General features: G+C 42.3%; 1 protein-coding gene across 2 annotated transcripts; it reads right to left on the reverse strand.

Moving 5' to 3' along the window:
• LOC135550850 (RNA-binding protein Nova-1-like) lies at positions 1-26445 on the reverse strand. Of its 2 annotated transcripts, none has more exons than XM_064982017.1 (4): positions 25724-26445; positions 19107-19250; positions 9490-9656; positions 1-8616 (listed from the first exon to the last, which is right to left on the reverse strand). In XM_064982017.1, exons 1-4 carry the CDS (start codon positions 25878-25880, stop codon positions 7600-7602), a joined length of 1485 nt encoding a protein of 494 aa, XP_064838089.1. In that variant the 5' UTR covers positions 25881-26445; the 3' UTR covers positions 1-7599. The 2 variants fall into 2 exon arrangements, with proteins under 2 accessions (XP_064838089.1, XP_064838090.1); XM_064982018.1 differs by lacking the exon at positions 25724-26445 and adding an exon at positions 22259-22592.
• Positions 26446-26938: the final 493 nt, after the last annotated feature.

Raw genomic sequence — 26938 nt, forward strand, 5'->3', positions numbered from 1 at the left:
GCATATCGCATGAACTTTAATCAACTCAAGACCTTTCACTCCAATGTGACAGAGAGTAGAGGTGGAGGAGAATAAAGGAACAGAAGACAAGTGATGCTAAAATGAACATTTATAATGACTCTTTGTTGCTGTTGCTGTCGCAAAAATAATCTTTAAAAAACAATTCAATATATTAACACTGAAATGCTGACTTCACTGGTAGTCCACGAGTCATCAAACACAACTCACCGATTTTTTTTTCTTCTTTACAAACACAATACTACAGTTACATTAAATAGTCATTACCCTTAAATCTATTAATGAATGATGCTCAGATAAACTGATAATAAAAATACACTTTCATTCCCTTTTGATAGTTGCTGTTGTCATTGATCAACAGTGTAATGTTGTAAAATGAACTGCTTCTGAGATGTTTCACTGAGGAAAGCAGGAAATTGACTGGCAGCATAGAATATAGTGACATGTCAAGTCAAATGTCAAACAATTAAGTGTTTTGGGGGGGATATGGGATTGGGGAGTGAACCATCCCATTGCTACCACAGCTTCAGTGTATAGGCTGGCTGGCTTTTGGCTCAGTGCCGATTTCATTTGGCACCCGTATTGGCAAATGTCTCAATAAAAGGCTCTCACCCGTGCACAAGAAAATACAATGTTGCCCTTGTATCTTTAAGATTGAGACTGTGTCTGTGTAAAGGCATTGAAGCAAATGCTTCAGTCAAAGGACAAGTGAGGCCTGGACTTTGAAATGGTATCTTCTCTGTCTCAATATAGACACCAGAGTCATTCCAATTGACCCAACTCTTTTAAGTTTAGGATAACATATTACATATGCTGACAGTCCATTTCGTAAGATGGAAAAACATGTTTTTTTACAAAATTAAAATTAAAAACTAACCCAAAAATAATATTTACAATGGAGCCGAAGAGGTGTGCAGGGCATTGTCATGCTTTTTTCAGACAAGATTTGTTAGCTTCAACCCTGCAGAATTGTCCGGATGACAAGAAAACAATTAAAACCAAATAAAAATTCATACAGTTGTAGTCTCAGCAAATTTTGGCAATAAATCTGGGGTCAAAATAATCCAAACACGCAGATGAGCACGCAAAGGGTGGATAAGGTCAACTTAGTTCATGGGAGGGTCAAAGATAAGAGATGGCGTCGTGGCTGGTTGGTAAAAATCCTGTCTTTCTCCCACTATTCAGAGGAATGGGCTCAGAATAATTTTCCATTCAATGGGTGAATACAATGACAGGTGCCAGACACAACAGCACACATAATCATAATGTCATGTAGGCTGAAAAGATGATGGAGAGAGTTGAGGAGAAGAGGGGGCAAGCAGCCTAACCGGCTTAGTCCTGTCTGATAGTTCGATAGAATCCCCCTTAGGAAGATCCTGGAGGGTCAGATGCATGTCCAGACTACATTATATTTAAAACAACTGAAGGTTTGGAATGGTGTTGACTTAGTTTGGCACTCAGTAGTGGAGGGGATAGAAGGGTGGTGGGGGTTAGTAGCAGTGCATGGCAGAAGGAGGAGACAGAAAGTTATAGCATGCATTGGTAAAGTAGCTTTAGGTTACACAGGGTTCTTACAGGTTGAGTTGTCCAATCCACCAACACTGACAGCGGTATGACAGAGGCAATCAAATTTTGCTGGTGCTGTATTTGTCTCCCATCTAAAATTATATCAGCAAGACCTTGGGATTGCATTCTGTAACGTAACAAACATGTACTCTCTGATAACACCACATAGAGACATTGTATGAGGTTTACCGTGCTTTCAATGCCAATTTGTTCATAAAAATACTTCCGCCCTCTAGACTTCAAGGCAGCAGAATGCAACATGACAAGATGGAACAGCTCCACTCTAAATTCCCTCTCCCTCTTTTAAAGAAGATTCGCTCATTGTGATTTACACAAATATTTTCAAAAGGAAATGGATAAACCATATTATGTGGACTCGGGTGCCACCTTTTCAGAGAAGTCTGATACACAGAGACCCAAAAAGATCAGAAAAAACCCCCTCAACAAACAATATCAGAGCAACAGCAAAGAATGACAAAAACGGCTGAACGTTAACATGGTTTGCTTTGTTTCACATCCAATAACAGGAGATGGAATTTTGTAAAAAGGTATGACCCATTGATCAGTAAAGTGCATTTATGCAACACCAAACAAACAGGACAATGTTGACAGTGAATTGGAAGTGTTGTTAAAACATATCTGGGTTATGACTATGGCCTACCTGACTATAGCTGAAATTGGTTCTTGACATAATATCTTAACTCTACATGTAGTTGAAATTCCAGCCCTGAATTCACATTAAAAGACTGATAAACATTCAACTGAAAAAATTAGCAAATGGGATTACATTCATAGATTAGATTTGGGCATTCAAACTGTGGTACAAAAAATCTTTAAAAAATATTACACAGGTTTTGTGAGGTTTAACCTGATTTAAAAAATGCCTGGTATTCTAGAAAGCAAAACTCAAGAATAACACTGAATAACATTTTCGCGTTTGCTTGTTTCACATTTGTAATACTCCTTATGGTACCTTAAGAAAATAAAACCTGGTCTGTTAGAATATAAAGAGATGGACTGTATGAGAATTTGATCTGAAATGTGTTGTATTTGGGCCAACATGACAATAATGGGCTCCCTCCCAACTTACGACATGAAACATTTTAAATATGAGGTGATTTTAACTTAGGTGTTCTACAACTGACTGCATGCAACTTTATGTCTTTGAATGTTGCGAGAAATTATTTTTTTCCATTTAGTTTTCTCCCTCAATTTTTCACTTTGATACCATGCAATAGAAGACGTGCAAAAAGATAACACCTAACTCCACGAAACACATTTTGTCTGATTGTTAATGACTATGTTATGAATGCTTATAACATGTTATGCTTAGTCCATGCTGGCCTATAGAGACATTTGTGAAAAACAGCAGTGCTTAAGCCACAGGTCAAACGAACACACAGGGGATGCATGGAGTGTAAAACAACATGGATCCATAAAAATCACAATCTTTATCTCTTACTCTATGTAGCTATGGGGTAAAACAATGCACAAAATAGTTATTTGTCCATCGTTTTCTGAAGTAATGTACACGATTATCTTTTCTTAACTGAAAAACATTGTTTGATTGGCACTTGATCAGCACTTCTAAACAAGTTATTGATATCTAACATTTGATCGCACATCTACAATTTCAGAAGCTGCAGAGGTCTAGTTTGGCACAGGTACAATTATTACTGTTACTATCTTACCAATACTGTATAGTATTCTATACACCTCGTTTTACGCCCCTGTCTTTTAGAGCATGTTTCTTATCAACAGACCAGACATATTTTCAACTAAAATATTTTTTTATATTTTACTTATCAAATAGCAGCATTTTCATAACTTACAAAAAGTACATGTAAACCTATTCATTCAAAATCTTAGTAATTTCAAAGGTTCATACAATAGACATAATAAAAACACAAAACAGGACAACATGCTACTATATTGCTTCCAATATTCTTTAAATTTTTCTTACGGTCAAACTAAATCATCAATAACAGAAATATGAACGCCACCTGTCGATGATGAGTCATCGTAATGCACAAACAAATCGCAAAGCTAATCTTAATCAGGGTTAGTTGGCACTCTTCATCATCCACACAAAGATAACATAGAGTTTCACATTGTATCGACGACGCTGGACTGCATTTGGACTACAAACTAGAATAGCTACAATTAAGTACATATAGATCATGTTGACATGACATATTCCACAGAAATGAATTTCTAGTCATTTTTCAGATAAGAGGATATGCATAAAGGATGTCACTGTTTCAGCATGAGGTCACGAACGAGTTCCCACCTTTCTCTCTCTCTCTCATTTACTTTTTTTTAATAAACTCCTGCTTTCTTTTGTTATGAGGCTGAAATAGAAGCTCTGTTTGGTCAACCAACAGACATTTTCTCATTCAACCAAGATTCGCCTTCCTATTTTGCTTTCCCTTCCCCTAGAAGGTCATAGATCACGGTGTAAGCCTGTCTAAATCCTACGTGTTCTTCTTTTAGTGGGGAATTTGATACCGAAGTTTGAACCAATGTTGCTGGTTGGTCTTGTGGGTTGTCACAGTTTGGAGGCAGGTGATATCTGTGCATTTTTGACTGGTGAACTCTATGGGCTGTGAAAATATTTGCATACCCTTATGACCTATAGTGCATAACTCCTTTCAATCACTTCGGCACTCCCTGCAACTCCCAGATGTCAGCGCCTATGAGTAGTAAAGACAGAAAGAATGAGAGAGAGGGGAGCAGTGCAGAGGAGAGAGAAAAGGTAATCTCTATATAGGAGCTTTAAAATAGACCAAAAAGAGCATATGTAGGGTGGGGAAATGTCTAAAGAAAGAGGAGGAAAAGTAATGAATGGAGAGAGAGGGGTTGGTACAGTGTACAAATCAGACAGCTCTGGAGTAGTCTCTCTCTAAACCAAGCGTAGTTGCATTGCTTCTATTATTAAATCCACCTTGATTTGTGCTTGTATTTTAAATCAGCATTAAAATGTTGTGAGGTTAGGGCTAAAATATGAAGGTTTTGAACCCCACAGGTGAAAGAAGTTACAGATATTTTAACTGGAGTGCCATTTCATTTCAAGTAACTAGTGTGCCGTTGACTACTATTAAAAGTCACAGCACATCCTGTCAGAAATACAATGAAAGAGAAACGTGTATTCAGTGAGTCAAGGTAATGGGGCTCGTGGCTGGTGCCATGCGGAGCGCTCAAACATAGAGTTGTTAGTAAGGTGGGGTAAAGGTCAATTCTGTCTCAAGAAGGAGCCTCGTCATTTCACTGAAAAGGGAGTGCTGCTGTTTCTTTCTCTGACACTATCGTTCCCGGTCCTGTATTATTGGAAGCCGATCCCAGAGCTCTGGTTACATAAGTCTATGGATACATTTGTGAAATGGAAAAGAGGGTCAGAATAGGATACAGGGACTGCAATGGAGAAAAATAAATGTCATAGGAGTCATTTGGGTTAATAAAAGGGTCATTGCTATTCGGGATCCTTGGGATGTCCCTACCCTAACCCCTACACTTACCTTAACCCTTACCATTTTTTATTTCAACTTCAATGGGTTAGGGACATGCCAAGGATCCCGGTTAGCACAGACCTTAATAAAAGACACTATGGTTGACTGATGACTCTGGACTGATCAGTAGAAAAAACCTCCAGTAGCAGCTCTCTGTTGTGCAATATTATTGGTAAACCAAAATATCTCCAAGACATCACATTATGGATGTTCTTGTGGAACTGTTCCTTATCTCGCTGCTCAGCTGGTTTTGCTCTAGAACAGGGATGGGCAACTCCTGTCCTCTGGGGCCTGATTGGTGTCACACTTTTGTCCCAGCTAACACACCTGACTCCAATAATCAACTAATCATGATCTTCAGTTTACAATGTAATTAGTTTTATCAGCTGTGTTTGCTAGGGATGGGGAAGAAGCCCCCGAGGATTGGTGTGGCCCATCCCTGCTCTAGAACATGCGATGTAAGTGCACCAGCTGTAGGCCTATATCCTGGATATGTACTTCAAAATATGATCCCTTGGCTCAAGAAGGGACAGACACACTTTGCGTTGTGTCTTTGTTGTGTCTCACAGTGCAGTCATAAGAGACCCAGTGTACTCGGATGAAAACCAATGGATAGCAGCGCAGAAGCAAGCAAGGTTAATCTTTGTGTTTGAGAATGTTCTAGAAGACAATTACCCTCCCTGCGTTTTGCCAAACAATTATCCTTACAGAATGTCAGATAAATGTTTGGGCAACGCATTATGCACTACTGCCAATGTAAGCTAGCGTCAATGTCTGCTTTAGGCAAGATAACAGGTTGGACTAACCACCTGCATAAACTGCTTGACTCCATATTGGTATTGACTCTGGTTGAGAAAAATGGTTCACAGAAAACTCCAAATGTTTCATGGTGAGTCAATTTCTTTCTCATTAGTGTCTCTCTTGACTACCAGCCATTCTGATATAAAGCAATCATCTCCTCGCTCACAGATAACGTTCAATACTGCTTTTCTTAACAAGACTGCTTTGTAGTGCTTTGTTCCCTTCGGGACTCTTCCGGTTAGATTCTTCAATTGAAAAGGTAATGTAAGATACCAAGCTCTGTATAGTGCTGTCTTCCCTCTCGGGTATGATGCTCCGTCCCATGGGGGAGTATTCAAATTTCTACATAGGAGCATGTCCCAAGGCGCAATATTGGCTGGCGAACTCAAAGTACCGGGCTAATTCATGACAATAGGATAAAAATAATTTTTAATCAGTAACTACGTTATCTAAACTGTCCACGGTGGTACACGATACAGTTTGCCATGGCAGCTGAAGGAGAACTAGTGGGGTCAAATATTAAGACTGACCTTCAACATAGCATGAAATCCAGTCTTCGCTTACATAAAGGCAGAACTAGATCCCGTAAACTACAGATAAGTGAACAATGCTTGGCATCTTACAATCAAGGAGAGGGAGAGCAATCTCCAAAGGGATTTTCAATTTAGGTGATACAGGTAATATAGGCCTAGAGATCTGTAGTTATGTTTTCGTAGCACCAAAAGTGGTGTGTATGTGGGTGGCGGTAAACATGTATGAATGTGTGTCTGTTCCTGTGTATGTGTACATTCCTGCGTGTCTCTATCCTCTCACATTGAACGTTTGACCCCTGATCTACACTAGTCCTGTGCAGTTCTGGGTGAAAACTATACATATCTGTCACTGCAACTCAAAATTTGATCCTCGTTAATAACAAAATAACAATAATAATGTCTTTACATTCATATTAACCCGAATTCACAGGTTTAAATCATCTATATGTGTGTTTGAATGAGACCATATTTCAATAAATAATTGAGGAAAATAAAAAGGATAACAACCAAATTGTTAAAACCTCAATTTTGATATGAACCATACAGTGGCATGTCATTAATATTCTGATATCCATTAAGAATTTAGATTAAAATGGTTGCCAAATGGTATTGGATGACCTCTGGTGCTCGTCATTTTACCTCTCTCATGTAAACAAGGCCTTTTGCTTTGTTCACATGGAGCGAGGTTAACATCAAAGCAAAAAGGCATGAGCAAAACGCTATCTCTGCTCTTTAAGCCTGTCCGGAACCTCAACTCACCGGGAGCGGAGATCTACAACTGAAGCTGAAAAATCAACACAGCCAAAGAAAAGAAAATCGGAAGAGAACGAAATCCAAAAACAAACCCAGCTGTGAGGTTTTTGAAGGGGGTGAAATCGTGTGGACTCACCCCTGACTCTGCTGCTTGGCAGTGGACCAGTTCAGCTTTACTCGTCATCAAAAGGACTCGACACCACTTTTAAAAAACATCACAACCTCAGTCCTAAAAACACAATCACATATCACACACACGTATCCCGGTTTTCTCTCTGCCTCACCTCCTTCTTTGTCACCTTCTCTTTTTAATACTGAAATATTGAATGGATATTTGGACGTTTTTTCCCCTCTCCGTGACCCTTGATTCCCTTACTTTTCTCTGTCTCCATCTTTCCTTTATTACATCCTTTTTCCCCCATTTAGCCCACCTTCTGTGGGTTGGTGGCACGCACACCCTGCTCATACGTGATCCTCTGGCTGATCAGATACTGGGCGGCTTGCGTTGCCGCGGGTGACCCTGTTATGGTAACTTTACGGTTCCGCGTGCCAGGTATGAACTCTCCCTTTTTGGAGATCTGGATACGAGCTCCCGTCAGCTCCTGGTACTCAACCAGCGTTTTCCCGCCTTTCCCCAGGATGGCGCCCACCAGATTCTCGGGCACAGCAATCTCCACCACGTCCTTGGCCCCTTCTCCCAGCTTCTCTGCGGCCAGCAGGGAGGAAGCCATCAGTGGGGACGAGGCATTCAGGTAGCCGTTGGAGGCCCCTGTGGCGGCGGCCAGCGACCCCAGGGAGAAGCCCCCCAGGCCAACAGCAGGATGGCCGGAGCCAGAGGCATCGCTGGCATAGGAGGCCAGGAGGTTAGCGGCAGCAGCAGCAGCTGGGTTAGCACTAGCAGCCACGGCGGCGAGGACCCCGGAGGCAGCGGCGGGGTTGAGGCCCAGGCCCAGGGTGTTGGTGTTGTAGCCATAGCTGGCCAGTGTGTTGAGGGCCGAGGTGATGGCCAGCAGGTCATTGCCAGAGAAGCTGGACATGGTTCCCGGGAAGCCGCCCATTCCTGCCAGGCCGGCCTGGCCTAGAAGGCTGGAGGCAGTGGCAGCAGCCGCAGCGGCGTTGGGAAGGACCTCAGCCGAGTTGGCGTAGGGGGAACCGGTGGGGTTGGAGTTGGCCACGGGGCCTGAGATGTTGGAGTAACTGATGTTGAGGCAGCTGCTGCTCTGAGGGTCCTCCTGGATCTTCTGCACAATGATCTCCACAGCTTTACGGTTCTGCTCGGGCTCCCCGCTGATCGTGACCACGCGCTCCTGCAGGTTGATGCCTTCAGGCTTCTGGGACAGCTGGACCCAGGCACCCGACTGCTCCATCACCGCCTTGACTGTGGCCCCGCCCTTACCGATGATCAGCCCAGCCGTGCTGTTGGGCACTATTAACTTAGCCTGCAAAGGAATAGTGGGAGCCAGAGAGAAGGAGGGAGGGAGAGGCAGAAAGAGATTGAAAAGTAGGAAAGAGAGAGAGAGAGAACGAGAGAAAGATATCGCTCACTGAGTCATTCTACTATCCCAGCCCTCTGCTTTACTCAGCGATGTGTTAATCCCAGGGGTTAAGGCTGCAGCTGCCGTCCAGCTCTGTGGCACTGTTGAGGACCTAGCGGGCAGGCGGCCGGTAAAAATAACCCCATGCTCTCACATTTTCCTGACCCTGCCAGGGCTCAGGTTGTGGGGCAGATGCCCCTGTGAGACAAAGTGTGACTGTGTTCTTGCCATGTGCTGACCACGTGCCCTTATGACTCTGCATGTCTACACTATTGACATGTCAGACAGATCATCGTAGGTAGGGAGGTAACATGCTTTGATCGGTCGTGTTCTATATCTGATAGGTCATTGTCCATGCTATGGTTATGTTAAGTATGGTGGTCGGTCATACCCTGACTACACCACTCGCGTCGCGTGCATTGCAAAATACTTTTTGAAATCTATATTATTGAGTGCACACACACTGCTCGCACGCATCAATGAGCGTCTGCGCTGCCAAGGGCTAAAATAGAAGTCAGTTCAGCAAGCTAGCTAAATAGGACAAATTAGCTAGCAAGTGCAAGCTATCTAGCTAAATTGCCATAAATGTTTAATGCTTTTCGAACCTGTCCACAAACGAATGTAATTGGTTCAGAGTTTGTTTTGATATTTTAACCTGCGTGTCGTGATCGTGTTTGGTGTGGGGGGAGAAAATAAATGTATGCATGATGTCTCGCGTGCGCAGCCGGTTTGGGTTCCATGTATGGGTTGGCTGACTGTAATGGACCTGTCTCTCACCTGTTTGACGCGATCGGGGTTGACAGTGGTCTGCGGTTGCAGTATGCTGACTGGCTCTGTTTTCTGGGCGCTCTGGGGCATCTCGCGGACTTTCTCCGCAATGAAGCTGTGGACACCATTTAGCGCCTCGACCGTACCCTGTATCAGACACACCCGCTCTGTGGTTCCTGTGGGGATAGAACAAAAAAGAAACATCACAGTGTATCAGTACTACCCACATGACAAAATACTACAGTTTACTATAGTATACTACAGTACTAAATCATTCTATAGTAAACTCTAGTATACTGTAGAGTACTATACTACACACTGTAGTATACCTCAATAATGTGTATTCTTTCATTTTTTCCCCTAGTTTTATTAGTCGTATGTATGGGATACGCATGGTATAAATCATCCAAGGAAATGGTTACTAACACTTTCTATAGAATGTTATAGTATACTGTAGAATGCTACTGTAAATACTACAGTATACAACAGACCACAAAAACATTACAGTAAATACCTAATTTGCATATACCCTGCCCATTCTCCTCCCATATATCCCAATTTGTGCCACCCATAAGTGAGAAACTGACATGCCAAGTATAGACCATACAGTGCTTTGTGAAAGTATTCGGCCCCCTTGAACGTTGCGACCTTTTGCCACATTTCAGGCTTCAAACATAAAGATATAAAACTGTATTTTTTTGTGAAGAACCATCAACAAGTGGGACACAATCATGAAGTGAAACAACATTTATTGGATATTTCAAACTTTTTTAACAAATCAAAAACTGAAAAATTGGGCGTGCAAAATTTGTCAGCCCATTTACTTTCAGTGCAGCAAACTCTCTCCAGAAGTTCAGTGAGGATCTCTGAATGATCCAATGTTGACCTAAATGACTAATGATGATAAATACAATCCACCTGTGTGTAATCAAGTCTCCGTATAAATGCACCTGCACTCCAACACTCTTCTCAGCAAACTGGATGCAGTTTATCACAGTGCCATCCGTTTTGTCACTAAAGCACCTTATACTACCCACCACTGCGACTTGTATGCTCTAGTCGGCTGGCCCTCGCTACATATTCGTCGCAAGACCCACTGGCTCCAGGTCGTCTACAAGGCCATGCTAGGTAAAGCTCCGCCTTATCTCAGTTCACTGGTCACGATGGCAACACCCATCCGTAGCACGTGCTCCAGCAGGTGTATCTCACTGATCATTCCTAAAGCCAACACCTCATTCGGCCGCCTTTCGTTCCAGTACTCTGCTGCCTGTGACTGGAACGAATTGCAAAAATCGCTGAAGTTGGAGACCTTTATCTCCCTCACCAACTTCAAACATCAGCTATCTGAGCAGCTAACCGATCGCTGCAGCTGTACATAATCTATTGGTAAATAGCCCACCCATTTTCACCTACCTCATCCCCACAGTTTTTATTTATTTACTTTTCTGCTCTTTTGCACACCAATATCTCTACCTGTACATGATCATTTATCAATCCAGTGTTAATCTGCAATATTGTAATTATTCGCCTACCTCCTCATGCCTTTTGCACACATTGTATATAGACTCCCCTTTTTTTCTACTGTGTTATTGACTTGTTAATTGTTTACTCCATGTGTAACTCTGTTGTCTGTTCACACTGCTATGCTTTATCTTGGCCAGGTCGCAGTTGTAAATGAGAACTTGTTCTCAACTAGCCTACCTGGTTAAATAAAGGTGAAATAAAAAAATAAAAAATTTGAGTGTGTTTTCAGGAGATGGCTTCCTGAGGATCTGACGGCTGGAGCTAGACGCTGGCTCCAGTGCGACTCCACAAACTGCTTATCATCAAGTCCACTTCGATGTGAGTAAAAATATTGCTTTAGTCCCTCCATTTCGAGAGTCGGAAGTTGATTTTTATTTCTCTGCGTTTGAGCGTGTGGCCGCTGCGCTGCATTGGCCACTCGAGGTTTGGCCGCTCCTGTTACAATGTAATTTGTCTGGGAAAGCCCAGGAAGTAGTAGCTGCTCTCTCCCTGGAAGACTGTTTGCACTACGATACGGTTAAAACCACCGTGTTGCGGGCTTATGAGTTGGTGCCTGGAGCTTAAAGGCAGCGCTTCAGGAACCACAAGAAAACATCTCACCGTACGTTTGTTGAGTTTGCTAGGGACAAAGAGTCTCTGTTTAATCGCTGGTGTTCAGCCAGCAAAGCTAACACCTTTGCTGATATTCGGGAGTTGATGCTGTTGGAGGACTTTAAAAGCAACCTCCCAGATAAATTTAAATGAACTACAAGTCTATCTTCTGCTTCGGGTCGTTCAAATGTGCGAGTAAGGATGACAAGAGGCAGAGAATTTAACGTTTACTAGGAATTTATTCCTTCACACGGTAATATGGGGAAAAAGGGCTGGACTGAACCAAAGCAAAGAAAGTAAATGTCAAAGCCCCCCTCTCCTATCTAACCTGCCTTCCCACTACCTATCTAACTTAGCACCAACTGGTGCGCTAACCAAAATACAAGGGGGTGGTCCACCCAGGTCTAATGTGCCTAGACAGTGAATATACTACGGGTATATGTATGCCCGCGGGCCTCTTGCCTAAGCACTCCCTAGGGGCCTTCCCCTTCCCCCCTGGGAACCGAAAGGTCGCTGGTTCGAATCTCTGAGCCGGCAAGGTGGAAAAATCAGCCGTTCTGCCCTTGAGCAAGGCAGTTAATCCCCAACAGCAACTGCTCCCCGGGTTCCGTGGACTTTGATTAAGGCAGCCACCACACCTCTCAGATTCAGAGGGGTTGGGCTAAATGTGGAAGACACATTTGGGTTGAATGCATTCAGTTGTGCAACCAAGTTTTCCCTTACTACGGCATCACAGTCTTGTGAGAACGTAGATTATTGTGCCTTGGGGTCAGCGTCTGCTGTGGTTGTAGCATATCACTTACAAGAGGCTTCCTTGTTCAATTTAACAAACAGGATTTCTTGGATGAAACATGTTTTTGCCAAGGATCTATTTGACAAAAAGTATTGTTGAAAAGCAACCCCATTTATAACTGAATAGCTACTTATGCAGTGACTATTTGCAGAAAAAAATAATGCTTGAGTTTTGATAAGTTTCTTTACACAGTGGTGCTAACAGCCAACCTATCCAATAATACACCCCCCCATATAGGAGCTCAAAAACAGAGCAGCTGAATGAGAAGCTCGGGTAACAAACCACTGGGGGGACAAAGGATTCCTCCTAGATGATGTAACTCTTCCAGGGCCCTGAAATTCTGGGCCTGTCCTCGCCCCCATACCTCCTCCATAGACTCCACACATCCTTCCCTCGTTGAGGCATCTTTCTACACCCCCTTTGTCGGCCCTACCGGAATTCTGTTGCCATGGTTAAGGAGCTGCGCCGTAGGAACAGGTGATGCAATCGCATGTCCTTTCTACAGCCTGCATCTTCTCTTCCTTTGACTGTTAATCTTTCTCTCTTACTCCCCTTGCTCTCTTTCTTTCATTCCTTTGCACATTTAAATACTTCTATACCCACATTATTCATTCAATCTCACACCACCAGCCTTACAATAAACACTACATTGTGTTATGTCTATCAAAACACAAATACAAATGAATTAATCAAATCGTGAAATGACAGCAATCTGATCAAATCCAACATTCCAATAAGTGAAACATTTCTTCAATGCTAGTGACAACTAAGAGTCATCCAAACTTTTTAACTCAGGGGAGTACCCTCCTATAAGGAAGACCTGCTGATTGAGACTGGCCTGTTAGTTTTGTGGGCGACACTGCTCCACTCAAGCCAGCCAGGGCTTTTGTGTTCCTTTCCTTTTAATGTGATTCCATCTCCCCTTACAGGATTGGGTGATACACATCTGCCCCTAGAAGCACCTGTTGACATTCAGGAAATATCCATCAAGAGTTATCAAAACACACAGCCCACAAAGTCTGAGGACGGGTCCAGGATCTCACTCGAACTCAATCTAACTCCAAACCCTGACTGGTCGCCACTGTTCCCATTTTAGAGTCCAGAGCAAAGACATTCAACTTTATTGGCTTTCACTAGTTATGTTATGTAGTATGGACAGAGTATAGTCCGTATGGAGCTATTGTGCATTTATGTATACCTGTGCCTCAAAGTGCTGTCATGCATTCAAGACTGAGACTGATTAAGAACTACAATTGTTTCTTTCCAGGCAATTTGGGTGGGATTGAGGTTCTCTGGGAGCATGGTTTACTTGACAGCGTTATTAGGAGCAGCTATAATGCAGGTTCCGATGTGTGTAATACAAATTTTAATAACTGTGTGTTTAATCTTAGAGGGAATTCTGGCACACAGGGTAGCAGTTCCTGAGGCAAAATGAAGAAGGAGCTTGAATCTGTAGTCCAGTTGCATCAGTCCAAAGTCTTACCCTGCAGATCTTTAACTGCAGAGGGCTATAAAGTGGTAACAACCATCTTTATTTCACTCTGAGTACTAAAAGGCTGTCTTCAAAGCATTTCAATGAGGTTACTTAATTTTGTAACCTGCTTTTTATTATGGACAAAATGGACTGACTTGGTGTAGTTTTTCAGGGTGAGGTCAGTCTGTTTTTCAGCTAATTGAAAACATCAGCACCATATTCCTATGGTATATTACATCATATCAATTTTATCTGTTCATGCAGCACAGTGTGTAACTTTATATGCTAGCTGGGCTGATGGCCAGCTGCACAAAGCAGGGAGTCTGGATTTTTGGTTGTAAGATCTTTGCACCCTTACCAGGGACTCTCAGTTTCCTTTGCAAGCTGCTGTGTACAGTATAAGTGAACAGTATGTTGTTTACATACGGGTGAAGGGTAATTTTGTCATGTAAGGTATCAGTAAGGATGCGATCGGATCACAAAAAGGGGTCTGGGGTTATTCTTTACTATGCAAACAAAACTCTGTAGAGACAGCACGATGCCATCTAATCTGGATCAAACTTTTAAGAACAAATGCTATGAGAAAAACCGGCTCGGGAGAGAGGGGAGGAGGAAACTTGGCGTAGTGAGAGAGCATCTTGAGTACAGCTGGGGCAGGGTCACTTTCAGAGCGAGCGAAAGATTGTAAAAGGTTATTTCTGGGCCTCCCCTCCTGTCCCCTCCCCTCACACACAATCATGCATCATCCACACCCTTCACTATCTCCAGTCATCTATCTCAGGCCGCCACAGCAGGGCCTAGTCGTACAGATCCCATTCCCATCGAGGCCTTCTCCCATTCATGATTTCATGTCTTACACTGGCAGATGGGAGACGGGAGCTGCTGGGATTGTTCTAACCGTGGCTATCACTATTGAGCGGATTGCTAGGGGAAATAGCTCTGTCTGTCTCCTTGTTGTGCTGTAGGAAGGGCAAGCCAGGGCAGCTGCAGTGTTACAGGTTAAGAGGTGATCTGTGCGTATTGGTATTAACATGACATGTCAGCACAGTCCTCTCATAGCTGAACACAGAATGGAGATTGAAGGAAAACTCATTGCAATGGTATAGCCTACCCTTTCCATTAAAAACACATGTTAGATCGAATATTGTGGCCTAATTTACGATGTGTTTACACTTAGTTCAGTAGGGAATAAATCAAAAGGTAGAACAAAAATTAAGGTTATAGACTAGCGATAACAAAAAATGTTGTAAAAATTACATTCAATTGATTAGCTTTGTTTGTCTTTTAATTCCTTAGGCAAATAACAGGTGTAAACTTTGTACAGGTGCAATGCCTCATATTGAAGTTTCTGGAAGAGAAATTCTGGCCCATTGTGTGAGATGGTGTAGTAGTTTAATTTACTTTGGGGGGCCCTAGCAGCACCCAATCAAATCGCTGCCAGTACCATCTCCCTGAACTCCTCACTCATCGCAATAATAATGAGGAGGGGGAGGGGCAGAGCAGGTGGTGCCCCAACAACCCATCCACCACCCAGAGAGAGGAGGAGGATACAAAAGCACAACTGCTTCAATGTGTGTTTTCTAGGTAGACAAAGAAAGTAGTGCTGATACTTTATATGCAACAGTAAGCCATAACTAGAGTTCATTTTCAGCGTGTCATGGTTACCATCGATGAATCCAGTTTTTCAGATATTGCAGAAGTGGGGAGGGCAAGGGACAGGAGATTGTCTAAGAAATGGATACCCAAAAAAATGTATTTTTTGTACTTCTAAGGTTCATTCATCTTTGCCAATGTTTAGTCAAGGTGCAGTATATCACACCTTCCGTTTAGCAGAAAATAGGCCATATTTGAGCCATATTGCCTTTTTGTTTTCTGCGGGAAGTTTAATCCTTATTTTCTACATGTAGCTCATCTATAATTGGTTGCTTGAGGCAATCACAGAATTGACTAAAAGCCATATATTGTAAAAAGGAACAAAAGCCAGTACATTAATTCCTTTCCATTTATGCATTTGTATGGTACAGAAATGCGTTCAGTTTAACAATACCACAGTCCATTGCCTATGTGTTTAAAATAGGCGATCAGTACAAAATAAATAATATCATTTGGTTCAATTAGTTATAACAAAAGAGATCTGGACTTAATCAAAAGTGAGCCGCTGAACAGCTGTTATTTTTCAGCAGGTTGAAGCTTCCTTAGCCATGAAGGACAAACGCAGATACTTTTCTGTGGCTCGGGCATTTCTCTTTCGAGGACAAGATGCTTCAGCACCAGGCAGAGAGTGCAGTGACCTCCATCAGTGTGGGGTCATTGGGGAAAACATGAGCATTTTTTTCCCATGTTGACATGTTTTTTAACAAGGCCCTATTGGGCACCTAGTGCTTTCAGTGTACCTTACATGTCCTTGACATTAGACAATGTGCTCCCTCCATCTTGGAGTAAAATGGCAGCCAGGCAGCTAAGAGGGAAATTGATTAAATGTGGTCTTTACATTGTAGCAGAATGAAGAATGATAGTACTTCTGGGGAATACAGACTTTACACAGAAATGGGATCAGCTCCCTGCTAAGAGCGCAGCCAAACTGAAAGAGAAATTGCTTGCATCTTTAAATGATACTCCTGCGTCAATAGCAGCTGTATCATCTGCATGGGTCTTTTGTCTGGGCACAAATACTGTGCATTTGGTTGGGTTCCCCAGTTGGAATTCAAACTGCAGCATAACCAATGAAAAACAGTCTTCTACTGAACTTGGATTCAGAGAGTGCCATGGGTTTGGTGCTCTTACTTGTGTGTAAGCCTTTTAGGGCTGTCTCCAACAACAACAAAAAATTGTGGCTCTACCGAGAGTTGTCTTTCGACCAATATATTGTTCAAAATGTTAACATGTATTTTTCCCATATAAAAGACACCCTGTGTAGTTTAATGAAATAAACTATACGCACTGAGCTTGTCTGATGCTTTAAGCTCACTGTTTGATGAAATAATTTAGACACACTTATGACTAAAGGGATCCGACCGCAATTGAATTGATTGCGCTGGGCCAGGCTCAGACAGCGAGTGACTGTGTGACTAGCACCAGTTGTCTCTCTCTCCTCCCTGCTGCAGCGACCACCACAGAACATCAACAGTGTGTATAGTGTTGTCTCGCTCTCCTCCTGCTGCAGCGACCACCACAGAACATCAACAGTGTGTATAGTGTTGTCTCGCTCTCCTCCTGTTGCAGCGACCACCACAGAACATCAACAGTGTGTATAGTGTTGTCTCTCTCTCCTCCCAGCTGCAGCGACCACCACAGAACATCAACAGTGTGTATAGTGTTGTCTCTCTCTCCTCCCAGCTGCAGCGACCACCACAGAACATCAACAGTGTGTATAGTGTTGTCCCTCTCTCCTCCCTGCTTCAGCGACCACCACAGAACATCAGTGTGTATAGTGTTGTCTCTCTCTCCTCCCAGCTGCAGCGACCACCACAGAACATCAACAGTGTGTATAGTGTTGTCTCTCTCTCCTCCCAGCTGCAGCGACCACCACAGAACATGAAGTGTTTATCTCGCTGTCCATGATGCTGAAGCTGCAACATAATTACAGCCATTTCTGACTAAAAAGTTCTGCTAACGAAATCCTTACTTTGTTTAGGAAAAACATTCCCTTATCCCTCAACCCTTGCTCTCTTTACTTGACACATGTATGCATCACATGCACGTGGCCAATGGGGCCTGACCAATAGCATATATTAATCACATCAATAAAGATAAAATAAAATTACATAACACGTGACAGCAAAATGGATGCAGAGGACGTGAAAATTAAACTCAAAACAGAGGGATGTTTTACTGGTTGCTCAGGAAGTTGTGTGGGGGACATTTGACTTAGTTGTGGAAACTACTAGAGATCAAGAAAAATAAGGAAGGTAGGGAGCAAGTTCTGCGTGCATATTATGTGTGCCAAACAGGTGCTGTTAGATTACAATATTATTTTTTTCAGACTATTTGGAACAGTGTAAACAACACTAAATACATTATAAGCTTACCTTTTTGTAAAGACCTTATTACAGCAAGACTAAAAACAGTCCCATGCATTTGTGAATGCAATTGCCAACATGGAACGGTTTATTTATAGTTTAGGCTAATTATTCAATGCTCCCTTTGTTATTTCATTTTAAAACTAAAATGCTTGATTGCATTTCAAATCATGAATGACTCATATGCTGTGTGCTGACATGAACTAATTCATGATTGGTTGATACAGTAGCCTATGTGTGTGTGTGTGTGTGTGTGTGTGTGTGTGTGTGTGTGTGTGTGTGTGTGTGTGTGTGTGTGTGTGTGTGTGTGTGTATATATATATATGGAAGTTATGGTATTTAGACAGCTAAACAGGATGTGCTCTCAGGCCTACAGCTCCATGGTGGTTATACTAAGCCTACTAATGATAATGACATTACTAATTATTATAATGATGATAACAATTGTAATAATAACAATAAGGAGGGTATAGGAGCGAGAGGCTGTTCTAACAAAAAAAAGTGTCAACCCTTTATTACAGCATAGCAAAGATTAAAAACAGACATTTGTGAAATTGCTTTATCCGACATGTCGTGGTTGAATGAGGCTTGGAGCTCACAGAATCAGTACGCTATTAAACAAACACTCAAATAGGCAACAGAAGCAGAATCTGTCTTATTTCTGTAGAAAAATATGGATGACTTATAGACAGGCACATTCAACAGTGAGGCTATTGATTATAGACCTAATTACGATGGGGTTTCCTCATCTCCTGACTCCACTGGTTCTTCCACCACATTGTTCTCAACACCAATATACTGGATAACTTTGCTATTATGCACATAGCAACATGGTCGAGGAAAAGGTGCTAATTCAACAGCAGACTGATGTTTAAGAACCACAGACTGCAACGCGGGAGAAAGCGCATGTTATACAATTTTATTATTTTTCTTAGTGTTGCACCATTGTTCTTACATAATATATACCATATACAATTTCAGTAGCACATCTTACAGTGATGGACTGTGCCATCCCCACAGCCTCCACAATGGATTAGTCCACTGAGACAGGTGTGACTCAGACAGGTGTCTTGTGCACCATGAAAATAACTCAAAGATTCGCGACTGACTGTTCGACTTAAGAAATCTCAGTCGACCAACAGCCTATCGACCAAACAATCGACCAGTCAACTAAATGGGGTCAGCCCTAAAGCCTTTACATTTGGACAAAGTGAGGTCCACTTACCTGGGTAGAAGTCTTTGGATTTGGACAGCTTGATGGTGGCGCCCGTCTCTTTCTGCAGCTGTACGATGGTCTGGCCACCCTTGCCAATTATAGAGCCAGCTGCATAGCTGGGGATCAGCACCTTCAGGAAGTACTCACCCTCCTCTGTAGGGACAGAGACAAACAGACAGGAGGTCAGAGCTAGTAAAGAGGCTCTAGTCTACACACATTATATACACCACGCTGAAAGTAACCCATTCACCTCAGCCGATACACGCCTGCAGCACGGAGTAGACTACAATTCACATTCACAATGTATCGCTTCTGGGTCCATTCAATCATTCACAATAGGAACATGTACATGTCAGATGCATACACTTGAATAGGTAGCTAGCCACATCTTCTTTTCAGACTGGCTTTGGTAGGTAGGAATCGAGAGAGGGTTTTCATTTCGGAGTGTGATTCTTTTGTATCCTCTAGTCTCACATTTCAGAGTTTGGTGACACGTTCTGTATTCTGTCCCAGATTTCATGTTGAGTAAATGCTGACCTCCTTTCCAGTTTGCAGAGGTCTAATTTTAACTGTTTTCAAGGAGTTTTAGTATCCTTTATCAGAATCTTTGGACAAGATATCCAATTTGCGGTCCAATTCAAGCCAAATCCTACATAATGTTATCAATCCAAGAGACAAAGGAGAACATAAAGAACATCAGAATAATGTGAAAATTATAGAATGTAATAACATTACTCTGAATTTTACTCACACAGGACTATGTCAAAACACTTAGATCATATGCTTGCAGTGCATGAAATCCAACCCAGTGATCCTGAGTAACGAATGTTAGGGATGCAAGCTTAAGGGACTGAAATCCCTCAGATTTGATCAAACTGGATACTTCCAAGAAGACAAACTCAATATCCTCCCATTTAAAAGGGGGTTCAGTGGCTTACAACACTGTCTTGTACCAGTCAGAGACTGATATCGTGTCAGCTCAAAGAATTGACCGACCAAACCTTTTGTTCTTCAACCTTTTAATTCAGAATGTTCCCCTCCATACACGTAATGGCAAATCAAAAAGACTTACTGTAACCATCACCCAGGTGAGCACTAGCAGTGTGTGTCAATCCAAACAAATCCAGATTGGGTAGGCTAAATTCAGACAAGAGCAATCAACCTAATGTTGGGATTGGACACAGTGCCAATTACTGTGAATACCAACCCAAAGATGGTGTATAAATGAAGATGTTGCACTCAGGCAGTTTACAATTGAAAAAAATGGTCACAGTACCAGTCTGCTTAAGGGGTAAATCTCCCATAGACACCAATGTGATAGCAGCTGGGTCTGGTCTGTTTTGTTCATTGACTGTAGGTCTATATTAACCAGATTAAATGAGCAACTGGGATGACTCACATCCTCTTCCATCTCTGTACCAACCAACACCTGGTTGTGCTGTTCCAGACATAAGTAATCAACAGGGGAGACCGACATGTGACCTATGTATGAACCTGTGTGCACAATAAGTACCCAATATCACCCCTGAAATCAATTAGATATTAGTAGCCTACATCATTCTTTACATATCTGTGCTTGTATGACCCAAAAATGATCTAATATGTTTTTTCAGATATCATCTATTATTTTTAACATACGTTTTTCAATGAATGACGTCACTTTGGGACCTCTTCAATGTCTCAACCAGCAACAAGGGTGACGTCACTCTGTCAAGAAGGCACGTTCAAAGAACTGTTCATATATGCATACAAACGTGTTTCCAATACGGACCAGCACAAAATTATAATGACGATATCACAACATTGTTGTTAGTTTTAGGGGTGATTTTGGGTGCCAACACCAAGATGCGTGTTTGCCTGTGTCGTCGTTGTATAGCTTCATGCAGGGGGATGGATCTGCAGGCTTGTCCAGGGAAGATGGATGGATAGAGCTCTGCACACATCGATGTCACTGTTCTAAGACTGACCTTCTGTTTGCCTCCAAAATGGGATCATTAGATCCTGATCATAATGAACGTGGCACTGTGACATCTAGGGATTTCACAGTCCCTCTACGTGTCAGCTCTCTACTGATTCTTTTAAAATGCCCCTGGTGTTCCATTTGGGTCTCTCAATACAGTCATGACATGTTGATTTCTCAAATCCAAAGTCAATTAGATTTCATCCTGTTACCTCAGACACACTACTAAAACTACTAGAACCAACATTTACATTCAACATGTCTAGTCCGTCAACACATCTATTTTGTAAATCACACTGATTGATGATTTAGCCTTTCTGAGAACATCTGTCATTCCTTTATCAATCAGAGAGAAACCATTATGACGGCATTACACTCTTGACACAAACCATATCATTAGCCAAGGCCCTTTTCTGCTTGGATTTCTGCTTTCTACTCTGCTCATCTTCCCCGTTCAGAGAAACATAATGATAGTTGACCTTGATGAAAAAGTAAAGACCATTGCTCAGACATTGACATTGTCTTCATGGAGCTACAGGCTCTTTTCTACTGTCAGTCAGGGGACAAATGTTACTACATCTCTCCACACAGGGCAAACTGAACAATAGGAATGGAACAGTGGAAATGCCCTCTATTAGACCAGTGTTGGCAGGAGTGTACAAGTCCCCGTTTCTATGTGTCTTAAAACCAGGGTGAAACCAGCATGGGAGAGCATACCATTGAGATTCCCTCCATTGCCCTCACAGCAGCGTTTTGTCATTAGTCAATAATTAATTCCATCCTAGTGTCTGAAAAATCACAGTAACAGGTTTCAATGGTGTCATGTGGTAGAGTAAACATGGCAATCTGTTGCTGCAATCCGCCAGGGGAATGGGAGCAGTATGGGGCATGTTGGGGAGCTAACGTTAAGCCAGTCGAGGGTGTTGAGTTCAAACCCATGCATCTAATACTGGGGGGACAGCTTGGAGACAGACAACTAGCCAAACGTGTTTCGTGAAGTCACTCAACGGGGGTGGGCCCCCACCCCCCCACCAAATACCCACTCTGCATGTCAATGGACCAACCTGCCGCTGACAGGCAGCAAGGACGATGGAACAAAACGGGCAATAATGAGAAGATGAGATTTCAGGTAATCAAATATAAAGAGTTGAGTGTGATAAATGAATTCAACAAGTCATAACAAAAACAGTTTGGCTCTTACCCATTATGAGATCTGCTGGTAAAATCCTCTGTCAGATCGCCATCAATGCCGGGGTACAATCTCTTAAGGGTACCTTAACGTTAGGCTAGTCATAGGTGAAATGGTGGCGTTGAGGAATGCGGCCAGTCAACCTTTTTCACCGAGGTCTAATACATCAGTGGGTTAAAAAAAAAAGATTTCACCGCAACATCCAAGTCATGCCTGCAGCTGGTCAGAGCCTCAATTGTCTAAGAAAATGCTAATGCAGGCTCTCAGTGTTTTCAGTGAAAGACGCCACGCATTGTTCAAGCCTGCACCGGTTTGAAGGGGGGGGTCTTCCCTGCCGCATCACCCTTTTCACTGCTCTCATCCATATTCATCGAGTGGCCCGTCCGTCTGCAGCAGCGTGGACGACTGACAACTCGTCTGGCCAATGGGCAGCCTCCTCCACCAGCACGTCATGCCCCCACCCCCCAATGCCTGTCCCCCAAAAAATAGATTTTCTCCCCCAGTCCGCCTCTTTTGACGCAGCACTATAAAGCGTAGCGGCCCATTCAATTTCTTTTTCCGTTGAAAATTACAAAAGTGAAACAGGTAGTGGGGTTGGTTTGTGCGTTTCATGGGAGAGAGCGTGGGGTTACCTTGAGTGATGATTGAAAAGGTGTGTGGATGCAGTGAGTGGATGATGGTGGAGGAGGAGAGGAGTGATCTGAGTGTGTGCTCCGTACAACCCCTCTCCAATCTCTCCCACCCCTCTTCCCTCAGACGGCCATGTTTGAGCGGGAGGGGGGGCTCATCAACCACTGCAAATGGCAGTGCCGCAGAATGGTGTAGGTGGGGGGAGGAGGGCGACGAAGCCAATCACTACGTCTATAAATCGTATAGACTATAGAGAGCAGTATCCTGTGTGGGTGGGGGGGTTGGCTCTGCTCAGTAGTCATTTCCAGGGAACCTCTAGAAATACTAGTACCATTTGTCTTGCCGCTTTGTTCATTTTCTAGATACATTTCCAATGTCTTTAAATCATAGAGCAAACTGGGGTAATAACTGAGGCAGATAAACATCTTTGCGACCGTCTTCCAGTAAATTATACCAATAAACCATTAATTGTGTCACCAGGACTCACTGGTGTGGCTACATAAGCATCTCTCCCTCTTCCCTCTGCCACCTCTCTCCCTCTGCCACCTGGCAAATTCATAGTCCGCTCACGTCACATTGCTCTGCAAGGGCACCTGTGTCCCCCCCCCCCAAGAGCCCAGCTCACATTCCTCTGCCAACCTTTCCATTAGCAACATTACCATATCATACCTAATCCAGGACATGGGTAATTACAGGCTAAATTAGCATGAGCAATGAATGAAAAATGTTAGTTTTGATGAGAGGGGTGTTGCTGATTTTTTTTGAAGGAAAAAGAAATAGGCTACCTCCTCCTCCTCGAGTTGGGCAGTAATTCTCCAGCAATCCTAAATGCACAATAAGCACACAGCAGTGAAACCTCCAGCAGCGTTCTCCTGGCAGTCATGTTAATGATCAACAGGAATGATGTGATAAATATCAGACACAATGTGTAATGTAATGACCAAGATGGCTGAGAATCATCAAGAAAAAAAACGTATTACGTATATGTATCATCTATCTTTTAAATAGCCTAAATGACATTAAATCTGATGATAATACAATTATAATACAACCAAGATCACATAAACCTTAAAACTCGATTTACATTCTGACTGTTCTACGGATAATGGAAAAATGCAATGTGGACATTTTGTGTTTGAAATTATTGCAGTGAAGAAAATCACAGAATCTAATTATCTTGTGGAGGAAAATATATTTTATCAATTCTAATTCAACTTAATCCCGCAGTTACATTTTATTTTTACAGATTGACATTATTTGTTGTTAGATATTACATTATTGGTACCTTACACGGTAACATCCAAAGATAGACACAGCCAATTGGTAGGCTACACCACCTGGTAAAAAGTAAATAGCCTATTCTCTGTACTATTACCATATTATTCCAACTAATGGAATAAGTGGTCCCTGTGTGCTGGTCTAGAATTACCCTTTCTATAGGCTACCTCATACATGTATTATTTAAAAAATGGGGGTGGGGGGGGGGGGAGACTTGCCTAAACAAGGAGTAATGTTTTTGCCGTCACCAACAGCACCATCCTCAATGATATTACTGAAATGTCAATAGCGTTTTAGATGAGTCATATTGCAAACGTGTGAGCAACACATTGCAGGCTATCTATTTCGGGTTTGCTATTCGTTTTACCCCTGAACAAAGATTATAATTAATGCTTTAAATGCTGTATCAACATGCTGCAATCACATAATTTTGTGATTTCACAAAAAAACACAAAAGTGTGTTTGAATTGTTGTCGATCAGTTCCGTTTGTTTTTCCATCCTCTATGTGGTTGTCTACCAGTTTACGACTAGGTAGGTAACCTATTTTAGCGTGTAGCCGATAAGTGAATTACATTGGGTGCTCTGGGGTGTAAAGATTTCATTGTGTGCTATGGAGTGGTTGGTAAATTGTGTTAGTTTTATTGAGACTATTTCTGCAGAAACAAACTGTGGCTTTCTAAGTAAATGGCTATGACAGGTACATAATGTATTAGAAGTTGTTGTTCTCTGATAGTCAATTGTGACAGTTTTAAATTATGGATGATCACAGATCACATTTCTAAAGAAAAACATTTCAATTATTTTCCTTAGTGGTATTGTCTGAAGTGAACTATCAGCGACCATCTCATTTACTATGTTTCTGAGGTCCCATGAGCCTGCAACATAAATGTTCCACTCAATGGAAAATGTCATAACGAATCTCCAGATGTGCAACATGAAGGGGTGACTGGGTTCAAACCTGACAGGTGCCAAATGGGTCACTGTATTTTATGTAATTATGTAAGTAGTGAGACCAATAGCTAGGCTACAATAAGTATTTATATACACTGATGCAATGTGCTTTGAAACTTAAGTCAGAGCATGCTTGTGAAACATAGGCTACAAAAGTTGTATAATCTTATGCATTCAAACATTGGGATCCTATAAATACATGGTATGACATCTGATTGACATACTAGAAAATAGTTGCCATAGATAAGTTCTCTGTCAAATGTAATGGGCTGATGACATGTTACATTTACTGAGGGCCTTAGAAACTGCTGATCTATGGCAACTATTTTCTACTATGTCAATCAGATGTCATACCATGTATTTATAGGATCCCAATGTTTGCGACTGGTAGCCTAGCGGTTAAGAGCGCTGGGCCAATAACTGAAATGTCGCTGGTTCAAATCCCCAAGCCAACTAGGTGAAAAATATGTCGATGTGCCCTTGAGCAAGGCACTTAACCCTAATTGATCTTGCACGTTACTTTGGATAAGAGCGTCTGTGATCAAGCAGTAACTAAAACGTTACTGCTTGATCACGCTGAATACAATGTAGCCTCCGGTGGGTGTGCAATGTCTTACCTCCCGTGTTTGTGCGCTTGGTACAACAGTCCTCCTCCGTCGGAGTTAGTGGTCGTTTACGAGAGTCGGGGGGATCTGACTCCATGTAGGGCTGTTGATTGTGATGAAGAGGATTCAAGAATATCCCGTTTTGCTCAACTGCTCCACCGGCCATCATTTTCCGACCAGTTTGTATAGGCCTATTTGCGTTATTCCACAACGCCCTCACCACATTACATGTATGCGAGTTCTCACAAAATGATCCAAGTTTTTCCTTCTTGACTTAAAATGTCTCCGATTTCCTCTTTGAGAACACCAAAATGACAGGCAACACAGCGCATTCGGTCCTGCTTGTTCTTCTCGACTCTGCTTGCAGTTGGCTGATAGAGCGTCACAGAAAGCTAAATATAAAAATCCATTGACTGAAATGCATTCATTAGCCTGTCACTTCATAAGCTTTGTGTTCAGTAGTGGTGTTCTCTTGCCCGTGATTCATACGCAATAGTCCACCAAGGTGCATTAAAATAATGCCGTAAGTCAGTAGTGCCACTGATGAACTAGCCTATCAAAAAGATAAACATTTGAAAGATCTGCGAAGAATAGCCCGGGAAAAAATATATATATTTTTAAGTCATCTTCACGCCATCTTCTGGGATAAACATGTACAGTAAGTCCATGGCAGTTCAGCTGTTGTTATTGTATTTGAAGTACATGAGGGAAATATTCTTTGAAAGCTGTGAAGTAGACCACACTGCCGCTGACCGGTGAGAGATGAAGCAAACGAGACACCAGGTCATCATCTTCGACCGAAAGGGTGTCAGGAGAACAAGCTGACGTCACGTGGTTCAGCATCCACGTTTTTAGTCCTATGGCCTTTCTGGTCCGAAAAGGCAAGAAGCTTGCAAAATTTGCACATTCAAACAAAATGAAAATATCAGCCAAATTATGCTGCTTTTAATTGATTACGTTTTTTAAAAATGCGACTTTGTAAATAGGCCCTAAAGCTACTTATGAATTAAGCTATCTGATAGTGTGATCCTTCTGATAGCCAACTCGTGCATAGGACAAATAAAGCACATTTTGACCTGAAACATGAAAAGTTCACATGAACACGTTTGACTACTTTCTAACCGGAGAGGAGCAAACACACACTTTTACCAGCAAAATAGCCGTACCCAAAGTGGTGAAGTTCATCGTGCAGTTTGTCAGGTGCAGGTGAATAAGATATGTACAAAT

The sequence above is a fragment of the Oncorhynchus masou genome, chromosome 12 (assembly GCF_036934945.1).
Source record: "Oncorhynchus masou masou isolate Uvic2021 chromosome 12, UVic_Omas_1.1, whole genome shotgun sequence".
Taxonomy (NCBI): Eukaryota; Metazoa; Chordata; class Actinopteri; order Salmoniformes; family Salmonidae; genus Oncorhynchus; species Oncorhynchus masou.

What these genes read in the sequence shown, in the direction of transcription:
- LOC135550850 (XM_064982017.1), bottom strand. Translation starts at nt 25,880, where the DNA reads ATGATGGCCGGTGGAGCAGTTGAGCAAAACGGGATATTCTTGAATCCT. An exon ending in CAAGCGCACAAACACGGGAG is followed by an intron (nt 19,251 to 25,723) that starts GTAAGACATTGC and finishes CTGTCCCTACAG; the next exon opens with AGGAGGGTGAGTACTTCCTG. An exon ending in ACCCCGATCGCGTCAAACAG is followed by an intron (nt 8,617 to 9,489) that starts GTGAGAGACAGG and finishes ATTCCTTTGCAG; the next exon opens with GCTAAGTTAATAGTGCCCAA.